At 34.9% G+C, this 17,684-nt stretch overlaps 1 protein-coding gene across 2 annotated transcripts; it reads left to right on the top strand.

Moving 5' to 3' along the window:
* Positions 1–10,110: 10,110 nt before the first annotated feature.
* On the top strand, positions 10,111–16,726 carry LOC100792436 (uncharacterized). 2 transcript variants are annotated; one of them, XM_006601060.4, is made up of 5 exons: positions 10,111–10,347; positions 10,520–12,950; positions 13,132–14,856; positions 15,562–15,811; positions 15,911–16,726. In XM_006601060.4, the coding sequence occupies exons 2-5, from the start codon at positions 10,605–10,607 to the stop codon at positions 15,997–15,999; spliced, it is 4,410 nt and encodes a 1,469-aa protein (XP_006601123.1). In that variant the 5' UTR covers positions 10,111–10,347; positions 10,520–10,604; the 3' UTR covers positions 16,000–16,726. The 2 variants fall into 2 exon arrangements, with proteins under 2 accessions (XP_006601123.1, XP_006601122.1); XM_006601059.4 differs by having other exon boundaries at positions 10,112–10,347; positions 15,907–16,726.
* Positions 16,727–17,684: the final 958 nt, after the last annotated feature.

Below are 17,684 nucleotides of genomic sequence, written 5' to 3'. Positions count from 1 at the left end.
GAGCATATTCTTTGAAGCAAGGAATCTATATTTTTGAAGATTAACTTTGAATCCAACAACTTTGCAAAAGGTATCAAGAACTTGGTTTACAAGACAAACCTGAGAAGCAGTAGCTTTGGCGAATAACAAATAATCATTTAGCAAAGAAAAGATGAGATACCTTAGGTCCAGAATTTGAAATAGACATAGGTTCCCACTTATTGGCTTGAACTTTCTCATGAACAAAAAAAAGATCATTTCTCCAAACAAATGACAAAAATATAGGGTGACATTGGATTTCCTTGTCTGAGTTCCGTAGTACGAGAAAAGCTATAGAAAATCTCATTATTCCATTTAAGAGACAAGAAAAATGTGGTTGTGAAACTCATTATCAAATCAATAATCTTAGGAGGGAAACCAAACTCAGACAAAGTAAGCTTAAGGAAACCTAGTCATCTTTATTGTAGGCTTTCTTAAAATCAATTTTGTATAAGAAATAACCAGTCTTAACTTTTTTTTCTTATAACTATGGTGGGAAATCTTCTGAGCAATAATGACATTATCCATAGTCCATCTCTTTGGAATAAAGCTATGTTACAGAGGGCAAAGAATAGAATTTAGATAAGGTCTTATTTTGTTAACGAGAACTTTAGAGACAATCTTGAAAACCATACTGCAAAGACTAATGGGCTTGAAGTCCTTCAAAGAAGAAGGGCTATCCACCTTGGGAATAGGGACAATAAGAGTTAATGCCAAAATGGGATTAATATTACTAGAACTGAAAGCATTAGCAACCATCTCAAAGGTATTTTGAGTAATGACTTCCCAATAAGATCAAAAGAAAATTGGTTGGAAACCATCTGACCCATAAGCTTTGTAAGGGTTCATGGAGAACACAACACTTTTGACTTCCTCCATAGTAACAAATTTTAGAAGAAGTTGATAAAAATCATTCTCAATTTGAGGAGTATTATTGAGAATCAAGGAACTAGAAGAGCAATGGCTAGGAGCTTAAAATAAAGTCTTGAAAAAATAAAAGGCCTCATTTTTTATTTTTTCTGCTATGAATTGAGCATGCCTTGTGTGAACCAAAAAGGCATGGGAAAGGTGCCATAGGCATGGGGCCTCACATCATTGTAGGTGAAGCACTTCAACCAACACAATTATGTTTACGGTTTAAACCACCTCACCAAGTTAGATATGCGCTATGGCATGTTTGGTATGTCAAACTCTTCTGTTATGGTAAGTAATTTTTTTTACAACTAAATGCCATAAAAATACTATATTCTTTCCTGAGTTTTACACCAAATACTGGCAATTAAGAAGATACTTGCCTTGAAATCAATGGAGCCTCATTATTCTCTTGGATAATCTTATTTATATAATTTTAATTTGATTATGCATATTGCAATTTGAAGATGGAGTATTGTAGATTTTCTAATATCTACACTTGCTTTATAAGAAAAGGTTTATAAATAACAATATCATAGATAAATGAACAAAAAAGTATTGTGCCATGGATTACACCCTTTCCATCAACAAAGCGAAAAAATTGAAAGTACCAATGTACTTGGCACTTAATGAATACCAATAAGACATGATTGTTGTAGCTTCCCTATTTAAAGGACAAAGAAGAAACTTTCCTAGTCCTCACTTCTCCCAGAGAAAAGAAAAAGTGTCCATATGAATCCAACTATGAGAAGAAACTTTATAGTCCTCACTTCCACCAAACAAAGAAGAAGAAAAATGATACAACAAATGACAACTTTCCAAGATTAACTCTCACTAATGTTAGTATATTGATATTGATATTGATTTATAATTGATTATTTGATGATATAACTACATTGATATTAATTGATGATTGATAGATAGATATTGATTCTGATAATTAAACTTAGCAATATTATAATACCAAAAAATATATTTTCAAAATTAATTTCTAGAAAATGGATAATTTGGAAAAGTACAAAAAACGTGAGTGGGTGTATAAGTATTCTTTATGCTACTAGGATTTACACTAGCTAGGGTTGTTTCTTCCTCACCTCTTTTTTTTACTTATATAAACATCCCTATGATTTTGGTAATTCTCCCTTCCCCTCTAAAAAATACATTGCTTTTGGAAACTAATTTGTTGAGATTATTTTTGGCACTAGTACATATGTCATAATAAACATTTTGGAATAACTAAATACTTTGTGGAAACTAATTTTTTAAACTGTTAAAATTCTAACACATCTAGAACCTAAATTTATGAAGAGGAGATAAATTTAAAATTCATCCGATTAAAAACCAACTTTGTGCAACACTCTCCGAGAACCGTCACTCGTGGAATCCTCTCCATGATTTCTCTATGAGCATCCTCCAACGACTAATTAGAACATGGATTGAAGGGTGCAGATTTCATATTGTGTTAGTAGCACCCATGAAGTTTGCTTGTGATGGCTTGTAGACTCTAATACAAAACTTGTCTATTCTCGAAGCACATTAATTATATTAATGAATTACCACAAAAAACATGAGTCAATTGGGCATGTGGTTGCTTCAGCTTAACTTGCGATTTTGATTTCTTGTCCTCAGTATCGATCAAGTTGTGTTAAATACTCGAAAGGAGAAGTTTGGTGAACATAGTGATCCTACAAAAATATTGAATCATTTAAAGTAAATTTCCTTATCCCATTCAAAACTTTTCAATCTTAAGCATGTTTCTCTAGTTTTTAAAATTAGTAGATAATTAAGGAAAGACATTTACAAGGCAATAAATATTTTTTTTCTAAATAGTATATATATGTTTAATAAGTTTTTTCAAATAAAAAATTATCCCTCCTCCTATTTCATTTTTTTATATTTATTTTTAAACATCTCCATAATAGGCTATTAGAGTAATAATGAGATATGATAACCTAAATGTCATTTTTACTCTATTGTTATGATTTCACTACGTGATACAAAATTTTGTTCTATGTTAAGCACGATTAGTGAGCCAAAGTTAGAATAGATGAGGAAGGGCCCATGAGGCCCACTAAAGGCCAAGGCTCATAAACCCTTCCCAAATCCCCAACCACTCATAACACAAAAAGACACACACACACACACACACACACACACACATTCCACTAGAAGAAAAAGAAAGAAAATAGAGAAGAAGAAGAACAAGAAGATAATGAGCAAGAGGAGCCACTCACACCTACACATTAGGATCACATTGTAAGTGCTTCCTTTTCACTTTTTCCCTTCTTTAATCCGATCTATGGATTGTTGTAGTTGTTTTTAAGGATTAATTTGATTTTGGAACCCTAATATGAAAAATTGGGGTTTTTTTTTTGTGTTTGCATAATTGAATGGTTATTTGATGAAAATTTGTTGTCTACATACTAGAAGGAAAAAATATGATGCATTTATGTTGGTATGGAATGGTTGGATAGCCATTAATGGCCGTAGGAAAGCATATTTTTAAGAATTATGATCTGGGTACTCCACTATTGCATAAAACCCCTTTTATGTTGCTTAAAATGGGTATTTTACATAAGTGGTTTAGACGACGTAGATGTCAACATTGTAGAAATTTTTGTCTTCTACATCGATTTTATTTTGAATCGATGTATTATCTTTCATTCCCATTTTCTAGATTTTCCAAATCCAAATCTACTTTACCAATCCACTCCAACTCGATCTCTTGTACCAATTTGATTATATTTCACCATTTTATCAATCTTAAGTCTCTAAATAATTCGACCTCTTAGAAGTCTAACAATGAGGAAATTTTTCACATTTTTTCATTTTCTCAAATCCTTCGTAGATCCATGATGTCTTGTCCTGCTTCATGGCCTCTTTCATAGCATTTTAGATTTAGATCTCCATACCCACACAACCTTATATCTACATACCTTAACGTTGGTGAAAGATGATTAACACGAAGCTTCTTAAGACCCATCAACGAGTGGATATCCACATTGATTTTGTGTATGTCCAAAACATTTGCAGAGATTGTGAGGATAACATTGGACGTCCATGACAACATCATGTTAGTCCAAAACATCAACGACAACGACTAAGAGACAATGTTGCTAGCAGTCACAAGTTGAGAAGCACTTAAATGTGTTGGTCATTCATGCAAAACTCCACAAGGGTTTCTTAAAAGATGGGTTTGTGCTTTAGAATGAAGACATCTTAAGGTTTCATTAAAATATCACAATGTTGTGTTGCTTCACTAAGTCTCAGCCTAGCCCCATTTACCCCCTGCCATTGTCTTTTACATCAATTGAGAAAACAACCAAAAGTTTTTTAAAAAAGGCTTTTTTTCCATCAAATTAGTTTTTTTCAATTTCAAAATTGTCACTGTGTTCATTTTTCTACATATTGATTGTTAAACAATTGATGTAGAAAGCCTAACATGAAATGTCTTTTATGTAGTGGTGCTCACTCATTAAGTGAGTGCCTTTTGCTAAGAAAGAGGCAACTCTTGCTTGGGATTTTGCTTTTTGCACCTACCTATTTTTGTAATCAATTGTTTCCCAATGATACTTTTTTTTATATATATAAAAAAAGAATTTCCATAATGTATTTTTGGTTTTAGTAGATATTTTGGAATTTAATTTCTAGAATGTATTTAACATATTGTCAATAATAATTTCTAGAAGTGGTAAAATTTTAACACATTTTGAAACTAAATTTCTGAATAATAGAAAAAACCACCCTTTTAAAACACATGCCTTCTGCAATACTTATTGAGATCCATCACTTTTACAATCCATTCTAGGACTTCATTGCAAGCACCCTAACACCAAATTAAAATAGTGATATAAGAATGATTGCTTTGTGTGGTGTGGTGTTAGTAGAACCTATGAATTCCACTTGTAATGCCTTGATGACCATTTTAAAAAATTGAATCACCTATTTTTGAAGCTCTTGACCTATTGTGGTAACTTGGCTTAAAGTGAAAATCAAACTTTTATTTACAAATTCTTATAACTTTCATGATAACTGATATGAATCCTCATGGCACAAGGGCTGACTTAGGATCGTCTAGGATTAAACCTTGATGGAAAATGCGGAAATTGATTAAGGAAAGGATGGAAAATAAGGTGGTTAATTTCGTGGGTCTTAATAAGGTGGTTCTTGGCATAAAATGGATGAATGGGATGGTAAAACGTAGGTTAAGTGGTGGCTGGACAGAAATATAGAAATGGCAATAACTGAAGCTACAGGGCTCCAAATGAGGTGATTCCAAAACGAGGTGAAAGGTCTCGTTTTGAAATTCAATTTAGGCTCAAGAATCACTTAATTTGAGTGCATAAAATGGGAGTTATGGCCACGAGATAATTCTGGGCAGAGGTGAATTTTCTGGAATTGTGGTTTGAAAGAACAAGGGTGAATATGAAAGGAAGGAAAGAATCACTCTTTCCAGCGAGGGCAACACACAAAGGTTGTGAAAGTCCTTTGATACAGCCTGGGTGTTCTTGAATCACTCAAGAATTTAGGAGAATCACTCTCACTAAGATAAAAGAGATAAACTCTAATTTTTTGAATAAAACTCAACTTGTGTTTATTGATAAAATGGTTCAGCTTATATAGAAGCTTTACAGCAGATTTTAGTAATGACCCATTAACCTAGAATTAAAATAACTTAATGCCATTAACCTAGGGAATTAAAAAAAACTTAATGGCTAAGTGTAACTGAAATTGTGGCAACCAAAAGTCACCCCCAACAGCCCACAAGTCAGCCACCATTTGGTCTCCCAAAAGGCTGATGCCTAGGTTGCCAATTGGGCCCTTATTACAACTTGAACTAAACCTAACTAAAGCCCTTTTAGTTGATTAACCCAAAACATATTTTTGGTCAGCCAACTTTACAAGGATTGGGCCATTATTTAGACAAACTAAACACTCTAAAATTGAAACAAAGTGGTGTCATTTAGTCTTCCTCCATTTGGGCCATGATACAACTCACAACCTTGGACTTTTCTCCTTGAAACTTGGGCTTGTATTCAAATAGTATGGACAACACTTGTTGAAGAGCTTCCTTGGCTTTCCTTGCTCTAGCCCTTGTCATAGGTCCTCCAAGTCCTTCAAGTGGATCCTTGCCCTTGCTCTTGGTCATGTCCTCATCATTAACACACACACACACACATAGTTTTATTATGGGGGTTTTCTTTACCTGAAAATGCTATTAACAACATTGGTTTGTTACCGGCATGCTTCAAAAAAAATCTCATGATCACAAAAGATATATGACTTTTTTGATATTAAAGAAGAGAAGATTGCTATAAAAAAAATTTGTTGCAAGCAACACTGGTTTTGAATGCATTTTGCACTTATAACAATGCATATGATTTTGACTGGATCTCTTATGGGGTCAAAGAGACTAAGCATGTTGTACAACAAGATTTTAATTTCTTAGTCTTTAATGGATTGGGGAATAGATTTTAAATGGAGATAAAAATAGAAAAAATAGAGAAAAATTGCGATAATCAAATTGAATTGTTGTGATATTTAAAGCACATTCCTTAATTTTAAATAAAAAAATATTTATTGCATGTTTGGTTTTGAAATGCAATGCAACAACTTCCACAACAAATTGATTGAGCCTCACTTATTGTATCATGTTTTGAGAAAGAAAAACAAATCAAAAGTGTAAAAGTTTTACACTTTTGAAAATTAATTTATTGAGTGTATTAATTTAGTAAATGTAAACATCTTATACTTACTAAATTTTATTTCTAGAAAGTATTTAATTCATTCTGAAAACTAATTTTTTGAATTGTAATACTTTTACCCTACCATAAATTGATTCTAGAAGTGGACACAATAATTGTGCCCAATTAGTTCTCAAGAAGAAGCCTTTGCATTGCATTTCAAAATGAAATATATGGTAAATCTATATTTATTTAAACAAGGATTACACAATAGGACGATTCAACCTGATCACAATTATGTCTTTATTGTTTCCATTTTCTTCTTTACTCAAAATCTACCTTAATTACATTCTAATGAAGCTTTGGAAATCTGTCCAATTTGTGCAATATGCATGTTTATTGTCTTTGACCTTGTAGGAAATCGAGTCAAAACTCAATCATATGCATTGCTATAAACGTTTCCAAAACCAAGACTATTTGCAACAAAATTTTTATGGCAATCATCTTTTTTTCAATCCAAGAAAAGCCATAGGCTATTGTATCCTGCACCTCCATTATTGCATCCTGTGCCTCCCAATGCATTATGAAAAACCCATTCCATTACATTCAGAAATAGGCTTTCTAGAATGCAATAGGAGGTGCCCAATACAATAGTGGGAGTGCATGAAATAAATGCCAAAGCCATATATCTTTATGGTGTTGAGGTTTGTTCCAGAGAATGAAGGCAACAAACCAATGTTATCGTGAAATATTTAAGTATCAAGAAAACATATACAACCTACATCAATTTATATGATCACAAAATACAAAAACCAATTCATGAAATAACTAAAGTATAAATTAAAAAAAGGGAGGGAAGATAAGGAAAAATATAGTAAGATATTCCTTGAAGAGAACTCTTAAATAATTTATATCATATCATACTAAATTTCAATTTTTTATTTAATAATTAAAAAATAAATTTTCATTCTAAATAATAAAGAAATTCTTATTATACTTTTTTGGCTTATCAAATATGTGTAACAATATGGTTTTAATAATTTATGAGAAATGATTTAATTCAAATACTAGAGAAAACTAAATTTGAAGTTTTTGTTAATTCGCAAGCTCACTAATAAAATATCTTTGACTTCTAAGTATTTTATGTGCTTTAGTGGTTTTCATGAGGTTTCAATCTTCTTTAGTGTGTAGAGAAGGGAGTGTGCTTAGTGGAAAGCAATTGAAGGTGGGAGAAGTCCAAAGCACACCACAAAACACTCACCCAAAGTTTTGAAGATATGAAACTCCCTTCTCCCTCTCTCATTTTATCACTTTTTCCTCTCTAAGTTCCTCTTTTCCCTTAAGTTTGAGGTTTGAGTTCATATGTCTTTGGTGGCTTGTTTTGTTTGCCATCGAGTGGGTGAGCTTTCCTTCATCCTCATTTGATCTCTTTGCTCCATTTCTTTTCTCTTTTCCATTCCTTGGAGCGATCCATAATAGTTTTTGACGTAGAGACCCTCATGGATGTGGTTTTTGTTGCATTTTCATGAGTGTGATGTGGTGGTGTTGAAGATTAGAGTAAACTCCTTGGTCTCAAAGATCTTGTTTCCCTCTTCTTCTCAAATCCTAGCTTGGAGATGCTTGTTGGAAAGGGAAGCTAAGACTTTTATAGGCTTAAACAAATATGGGTTCTTATTTGAGATTTAGCATTCTGGACAAAATTGGCTTAAACCAAGATTTGTGGGCTTAAGCAAATTTTAGATAGAATGTGTAGTGGACAACATTGGCTTAAACCAATTTCTTCTAGACCTTAATAGTTAATATTACATTTTGTTGAGGTAGTCAGGCTTAAGCCAATTTGGACAAAATGTGAAGTATGAAGTTTGGATGAAATTTGCTTGAGTTGAAAATATTGGACTTAAGAATATTTTGGAAATTTGGTGAATGACTTGAGCGGTTTTTTTTTTGGCTTTAGCCAAATTTGGTTAGAATGGTATTTTATATTGAAGTTTTCCTAAAATTTTCCAAACGAATTCCAAATGCATATATAATTGTTTTATGAGTTATATAAAATGAGTAAAGTGGTTTTTATGAGGGTATCATGTAGTTTCACATTTTAAATTGAAATTATTTGTTGGTGGGTAATGCCGTCGCGGGCAATGATGCTGAGAGGTGAGAGCGACACTTTAGTGCTGAGAAGTGAGATTGAGAGAGCGATGCTAAAAGGTGAGACTGAAAGAGCAACACTAAGAGGTGTAAGTGAGACTGAGAGCGACGCTGAGTCAAGTTTTAGTGGTAAGGTACTAGGGTTTCTAAAGTATGAGTGAATATGAGCCAATGTGTATGCTTGGTCTCTCAAGGAATTGGGCTTCTACCAATTATTGGGCCCAAGCCTTATATGCAAGACTACAAGCAATATGCATGGTTGGGTCGGGTTCAGTCTAAGAAGTCCAAACCGAACCCAATCGTCCTAAACCATTTTAAATTGACTACCCGACCTGATTTAACCTGCAACCTGTTCAAACCCACCTGAAATGCACTTTTTTTTTTCGATTTTGGGTTGGTTGGGTGAACATGCAAACTCTACAAAAATACTCCATTGTCGTGAGGAACGAAATTTGGGGATATGTGAATTAACGACAAGACTAATTTATCGTACTTTTTTAATATTTAATTAAATTTAGAGATATATGATTTAGCAAGAAGATCAATTTATTGTACTTTTTTTAACTCTTAGAAACTAATTTTTGAAATTTTCATCTTTTTAGGATCAATCTATTAACATCACCTACTTTTAGACATCAAAATGATTATTTATCTTTTGAATTTTATTAAAAACATGGTGAAAATGGGAAGCCAGTGTTATAAAAATCGATTTGGCACGATTGGTCGGATCAATCCAACCAGGATCAGTGACCTAATCGGGCCGATTTTGCTATTGGACTGTTTATGTATGTGACCCGGGATGATCCAGTCAAACTCAACCGATTTTGAGGAAACTTGGCGACTCGATCGATTTTACAATAATTATTTTAAATTTTAAAATATGAATGAACTTTTCTTAATCAAATAATGTTAATTATATACTTATATATAATATATAATATATACATTATAATTTTAATTTTAATATATACCAAGTAAAATTAAACTAATTACTAATTTATCGATTAAACTACTAATTCACTCATCTACTACCTCTCATGAGTCAATCACGAAACTAATTTTCAGAACAGTCGACAAAACACACAGTACGACCGTGCAAGCTAGCTAGTTAATTTCGCTTTCTATTTTCCCGTTTTGACTAAATTGTTTTCTTCAAAAACGTTGAATCATAACCGCAAATCGTAATCACTTGCTAACAAATTTTAATCAGTGTATACCTCGACGCAGAGGATCACATCCAAGTGAACAGATTTTGATCAACGGGCGATAAGGAACCACGTGTCGATCTGAAACAGTTTCTTGTGATGATTTTCCATCTAAATTAAATAAAAGTTCTGGAAATTTTCAATTAAAACCCTTTACCTCCTGAAGCGAGAAAGAAAACCTAGCCCTCACGCGGTTAAAATAACAGAAGAAAAAAATAAACCGAAAAAAACTAAAAAATATAAATTATTGGGAATTTCAATTTCAGGGCTTCTATTAGGGTTTCCAATCGGCTAGAGATTCTCAAACCCTAATCCGTCAATTCGCGCTCGTGATCTTCGATATCTGTTGGATGAATCAATTGTCCGGTGGCATTTCGGTTGAGGTAAGTAAATTTTGGAACAATTGCTTTTTTTCGTTGTTAAAAATTTGCATAATTTTGCTGGGTGTGGTTTGATACAATAAATAGAATGCATGGGGGATGTTGGGTATTTTGAATTTAGGTCTGTGTTGGTTGAGGGATTTTTTGTGATATTTTTGTGGTTTTGGTGTTTCAGATCCGGGAAAATGTCCATATATGTATGATGGCATGTGAAAATTAGGGGAATTTTGGTGTGGGCGTGTTTGTTATGTTGATTTTCCATGGAAGGGAGAGCAGAGAACACCAATGACACTGCAATTCTCAAGAAATCAAGATCACTGGATCTTAAAAGTCTATATAAATCAAAATTGACAGAAAACACTGCAAAGAAGAACTTAAAGAGGATTGGAAATAGTAGTGGGGGTGGTGATGAGAAGAGGAAGAAAAAAAAGGCTAGAAAGAAAGTCTTTTTAAGTAGCTTAGAAAATGGTGATGGTAGCAGTGAGTTGAAGTTAGGGGTGAGTCAGAGATTGAGTAGTAGTAGTAGTACGCTAAATAGAATTTCATTTAGTGTTGGTGATGATGATGTTCAGATTCCCAAGAGGAAGAGGAGTTTTGTGGGGAGGAAGAAATCAGAACTTGTTCAAGCATCAAAAGTGGTGGAGCAGTCTGGTCTGAAAATTGGCTATGGTGATCAGGTGCCTAAGTTAGGCAGTGATGATTTGGGCAGTGGGGTTGAGTCTTTCAAGATTAAGCATACGAAAGAATTTGATGAATTTAAGGAAAATAGGAATAGTGATTCAAATTCAGTTCAGCATGTTAAGGAGGATGGGGATTGTGCATCTCATTCTGTTGTAAATAGTGGTGATTCTTCTTTATCAAAGTCACGAAGGAAGAATAGGAAGCGAAAGGCTTCAGCTTTAGATAGAACTAAGGTTTCCAAGGAGGCTGAACCTTTGGTTTCAAGTTGTAAAATACCTGGCGATTTGCAAGATGAAGAGGAAAATCTTGAGGAGAATGCAGCTAGGATGCTATCTTCAAGGTTTGATCCAAGCTGTACTGGATTTTCTATGAAAGGTTTAAATGGTTTGCCCTTTTTTGGATCCTCTAGTCAAAGTATTGTTAACCGTGGTTTAAAGTCTCAGTCAGGTTCAGAATCAGCGTCAGCTGATACTGCTGGCAGAATTTTGAGGCCTAGGAAACAATATAAAAACAAGGGTGATTCCAGGAAGAGGCGCCATTTTTATAAAATCCTTTTAGGTGATGTAAATGCATATTGGGTACTGAACCGAAGAATTAAAATCTTTTGGCCTTTGGACCAGAGTTGGTATTACGGCTTCGTGGATAACTACGATGAAGGAAGCAAGCTTTACCATATCAAATATGATGATCGAGATGTAGAATGGGTTAATCTACATACTGAGAGATTTAAACTCTTGTTACTTCGTAGTGAAGTTCCTGGAAATGCAAAGGGTGAAAGAGCCTTAACAAAACGTAGGAGTTCTGATCACCAAAAGGGAAGCAAATCCAGTAAAGAAAGGCAAAGAACTACAGAGGATGATCGTAGTGGTGAGAGCAGTATGGACTCGGAGCCTATAATTTCATGGTTGGCTCGATCTTCTCATCGGCTTAGATCTTCTTTTCAAGGCATTAAGAAACAGAAAACTTCTGGTACAATTCCAAGCACAATGTCATCATTCTTATATGATGAACCTGTTACAGCAAAGGGCCATTTAGCTAAGATTTCTTTGAGAGGTGTTAAAAATAATTTCTCTAGTGATTCTGTATCACAAGATAAATTAAGTGATGATTTTAGGGACAAGTCCTCATTGCTAAGTGCCACTGCCACTAAAGATGGAAAACAGCCTATTGTCTATTTCAGAAGGCGGATTCGAAAGCCAGCTCCAATATCCCCTCATATCTCTGAAGAAAACTATGCTATTACAGGTGCATCTGGTTCCGTTGCCTTTAACCATATGTTTTGTGGGGTTGAGAAAATGAAAAATCCAAGTAATGGCAGGGCTGAGGTTGGGGGCCCATTGTGCTTCACTTTAAAGGCGGGAGTATCAAAAATTTTTTGGGACATGGAGTCAGCATCATTCAAATTTGGCTTAAACTTTCCAATGCGTTTGGTGTTGAATGACTTTTTTCAATCAGAAAATTTGTGGTTGCTTTACAGTGTTTTGCTGCTTCGGTTCGGTACAGTTATGACCAAGTGGCCTAGAGTTTGTTTGGAGATGCTTTTTGTTGATAATGTGGTTGGGTTGAGGTTTCTATTATTTGAAGGCTGCTTGAACATGGCTGCAGCTTTTTTCTTTTTTGTCCTTAGGGTATTTCATCAACCTGCTTACCGAGGGAAGTATGTTGACTTGCAATTTCCATGTACATCTATTGGATTCAAGTTTTCTAGTGTTCATGTTATTAAGAAGCCGCTTGTGTTTGAGTTCTATAATTTCTCTGAAGTGAAGAATTCAAAGTGGATGTGCTTAGATTCTAAGCTTAAGAGGCATTGCCTGCTCAGTAAGCAGCTCCATCTTTCTGAATGCACATATGATAACATCCAGGCACTTCAAAATGGATCATGTAGGTTCTCCATAACATCTGTCAGTGGGTCCTCCTCAGTCAAGGTACTTGTTCCCTTTTTTTCCTATATATTCTGATTGGTAACCCCAGCCTTATTCCCCTTTTAAGAATTTATTTGCCATGCTCAACACTTGTTACTGTAATCAACATTATATATCAAAGCTTCCAAAAGTCACTGCAAGTTAGCTTATCTTGGGTTTTGTTGTGAATCAAATCATGCAACAGGTCAGGCAGAAGAGGAGTAGGCCAGGGATTAACATCATGGGTATTTCCAAAGTGTCCGCTCAAGCTGATACTCATCAGTATTCTGATGCTGGCAAGTGGAAACTTCCTCCATTTGCTCTTTCTTTTTCTGCAGCCCCTACATTTTTTCTTCATTTGCATCTCATGTTGCTGATGGAGCAGTCTACAAATCGTATAAGCTTTTGTGATCAAACACCAATATTCGATCAGGAAGACCCTGGTTTGGTGACAAATGGATGTACTAACACCAGTGGTTGCTCACACAGGAATTCTGAAATTATTCTGAGGAAAGATATGGAGACTTTGTCAAATGGTGTTGCAGGTGATGGAGGGTCTTGCGCTGACTCAGATCATCCCTCTACCTGCAGTGATAAAATTCTCATTCAAAATTACCTGAACATTGGTCTTAACAGTACTGGTACTGCCATTTCCCATGATTCTGAGAGGCTTAGTACAACTCAGGTACCAGAATGGAAATGCCACCACCATTTGGAGCAAGAGTTAGGCTCTTTACCTTCAAGTTCTTTAATACGTCAAGATAAGGCTGATGATGGTTCTCATTCTTCTATTGGTGATCTCAGCATTCAAATTCCTGCAGTTGATCAATTTGAGAAACCTGGTGATGATGGTGATTTATGTGATGCTGAACACTCTCCTGGTTTCTCTTGGAATATAAATGGAGGTGGTATTCCAAGCTCCAATCCAACTGCTCGCAGAAGTTCTTGGTATTGGAACCGGAATAGTTCCTTGTCATTGGGATTTCAGTCTCATGTGTGGTCTGATGGCAAGGCTGATTCTCTTTGCAATGGACCGAAAAAACCGCGTACACAAGTGTCATACTCAGTGCCTTCAGCAGGGTATGAATTCAGTTCAAAGCAGAGAAACCATCATCAGAAAGGGCTTCCTCACAAACGAATTCGAAAGGCTAGTGAGAAGAAGTCATCAGATGTTGCTAGGGGCCTTGAAAAGAATGTTGAATGCTTATCTTGTGGTGCAAATGTCTTGATTACTCTTGGTAATAAGGGCTGGAGAGAATCTGGGGCCCATGTTGTACTAGAGCTGTTTGACCACAATGAATGGAGACTCTCTGTGAAACTTTTAGGAATTACTAGGTATTCATACAAAGCACATCAGTTTCTGCAGCCTGGATCAACAAATCGGTACACACATGCAATGATGTGGAAAGGAGGGAAGGATTGGATCTTGGAATTTCCTGATAGGAGTCAGTGGGCTCTTTTCAAGGAGATGCATGAGGAATGCTACAACCGTAACATCCGTGCTGCTTCAGTTAAAAACATACCTATTCCTGGTGTTCATTTGATAGAAGAAAACAATGATAATGGATGTGAAGCAACTTTTGTTCAGAGCTGTATGTACTACCAACAGGTTGAAACAGATGTTGAGATGGCTCTGAATCCATCCCTTGTTCTGTATGACATGGATAGTGAGGATGAGCAGTGGATTTCAAATGCTCAAAATTCTGTAAAAGACAACAACGACTTGAGTTGGATCTCAGAGGAGATGTTTGAGAAGACAATAGACATGTTTGAAAAGGTTGCATATGCTAAGAAGTGTGATCATTTTACTCCTAATGAGGTAGAGGAACTCATGGTTAATGTTGGGCCTTTGTCAGTTGTCAAAATTATTTATGACCATTGGCAGGAGAGAAGGCAGAAGAAGGGGATGGCTTTAATACGGCACTTTCAGGTAATGTTCAAATTAACTTGTTTATGTTATAATTATTTTGATTATGGGAATATGTGTCTGCCTCCATTTAATGACTATATGAAAGACAGCTTTGCTGGTATAATAGGAGAGCAGGATTATTATGTAGTAATGCTGTAATAGATTGATGATTGATCTTTTGCTTTGTTACACTAAAAATATGAATCTATCTATCTTTAATCCCTTTCAAATCTAAGAATAAGTTTTCTCAGCCATTGAAGAGTGATGCATTTTATTTGTTGTTCTACTTAACAATTTCTATGGTTTTAAATGTATTTATTGCCTCCAGGTTAAAACCCTGCTACATATTTGGATTTCTACCTACTGTTTGATATTTATTCAATCCGTAAATGTTGGGTCACTCTTTGTTTTTGACATAAGTACTTAACAGAATAAATTCAGACAAGATTTATGCAGTATTAATGCTACCACAGAATAAAACATGCTAGGAGAAAATGAATTTTATAACATTTATTGGATACAACTTTGAATGATTTATTTCAATTTCTACTTTAACACAAGTACACAAGTGGGCATAATATTTGTATTTGATTGGCTGAAAGCATGATGACTTTATGCAATTTACCTTGGCATTTCTCAACATGGCTGTTTTCTTCTATACCTAATGTGTATGCTTTGTTATTATTTTCCTGAAATTTCATCTCTGAACCTTCATGTAATTTTCAGCCCCCTCTATGGGAAAGATATCAGAAGCAAGTGAGAGAGTGGGAACTAGCCATGACCAAGAACAATGCCCATTCTAATGGATGCCTGGACAAGTTTACAACTTTGGAGAAGCCAGCCATGTTTGCTTTCTGTTTGAAACCTAGGGGTCTGGAATCACTGAACAAGGGATTGAAACATCGATCCCAAAAGAAGATTTCAGTCTCTGGGCATGCAAACAGTAATCTAGATCAGGATGGCTTCCACACTTTCAGTGAGTATTTGATTTACAAGTTGATTTCATTGGTTATTACATTATAGAAACCAATTAAGAGCATTCTCCTTAACATCTAATTTCTGTAAACTCAGGAAGAAGACAGAATGCTTTACCTTTTGGTGATGAAAAGTTCCTATACCAAGGCCACAATTACGATTCTTTTGATGATTCATCATTGGCTCTGACCTCACCAAGGGTATTCTTACCTCGTGATGCTGGCAGCTTGAAATACTATCCTACTAGTAATGGAGCGGGATATAGAAATCATATCCCAAAATTTCACAAGTCCAGATATGATACGCCTGGTAGCAGGCATCACCTTCTTGCTGGCCCTATGAGGCAAGGGACTGAACAATTGGATACTTCAGTCCTTGAGGAGTTAAGACTACGTGATGCTGTGGCTGAGGCTCGTTTTAAACGCCATGTGGCAAAGTTGAAGAGAGATAGGGCTAAGAGATTGTTATATAAAGCAGATGTAGTAATTCACAAGGCCATGAGTGCTCTAATGACTGCAGAAGCAATGAAAGCTTCTGAGGGGACTCCCTTGGTGAAATGAAAGCTTTTGAGGACTAATCTGGTAATTCACATGGCCTTTGGTTTACTTGGTCAAGAGTTGTGGCCTTATTTTCATTATCCAGGGTGTTCAATAATGAGAGTTGGGTTCAGTGAGGGGAGGAGATTTTATTGCTGCATACTGCAACTCCCCTCTCCCTGTCTAGTGTCTTCTGGAACCTTTTCCAGCTTTGGGATCTGCTCAGTTCAGAGTAACTGTAGCACTGATCTGCATGGTGTATAGGTCTATGAATTTTTGACTACCTATATTTGTACAAATTCCCTACCCCATCTCAGTTTCAAACATTCAATATGAAAATAGAAATCGGCCAATAATACAACACCATTTTGAATAGGAAATAGTTCTGTTTCTTCCTTAGTTTTTAGGTAAAATAGTAGACTAATGCATGATCCGGAATTCTTCGTTCTGTTTTTAATAATACTCCCTTGCGTTAGCACTCTTATGCTGTGCTTTGGAACAATGAAAAGAAAACTGGATGAGAAAGGAGTTTAAAATTTAAATAGAAGAGAATATGGAAGGAAAATTTATGGTGTATTTGATAGTGTTTTTATTTTAGCTTTTAAAAATTACTTTATAAAATATTCTTTTAAAAAGTGGAACGGGGAGAATAAAACGCAAAACAAAAATGCAAGGAAAAATTAGTAGTAGGAAATTGAAAGTTGTAAACTAAAAATAACTTTTAAGATGCTTTTTTTTTTCCAGAAATTAAAAAGATTAGTTTAAAAAATAATTTTCAAAACCCCTAGTAGCAAATAGCAATGCTAACTCTCAGCCCCTGTTAGCGAAGCCACCCTTTGGTTACTAACTCGGTCTATCTTTTTTATTTTTCAATATTTTTTTTTTGTTTTTTTAATGAACTTTCTCATTTATTCCTAAAATACAATAAAAATAGATAAGGAAAGCCTGGATGAATTCCAGGGAACTATACAACATGTATCACTTAAAACAAGTAGGTAGTACAATGGTTTGAATACACCCTCCTCCCCACACTGAAATGAAACATGGTCTCCATGCGAAAAATGAAAAATGAATAACAATGAAAATTAAAGTAATAATCCTAAGAATAATACAAATAATAATAAAAAGCAAATAAACATTGACTTCCGCAATTGAAGAGAACTACAAGAAAAAGGAGTCCTGAGGTGAAAAAGATGTTGGGATGACAGCAATCCTGAGACATTCGCCATGCCAAATTCCAAACCTGCAAAGAAAAGTAAAGGTTCAAACCAAAGAGATGAAACAAAGCAACAAAATTATTATTTTTAATTAATTTTTTGTTTACTATATGCACTCTAA

This window comes from Glycine max, chromosome 17 (genome assembly GCF_000004515.6).
Source record: "Glycine max cultivar Williams 82 chromosome 17, Glycine_max_v4.0, whole genome shotgun sequence".
Lineage (NCBI taxonomy): Eukaryota > Viridiplantae > Streptophyta > Magnoliopsida > Fabales > Fabaceae > Glycine > Glycine max.
The sequence above is the reverse complement of the archived record's forward strand: the minus strand, read 5'-3'. Positions and strand labels throughout refer to the sequence as shown.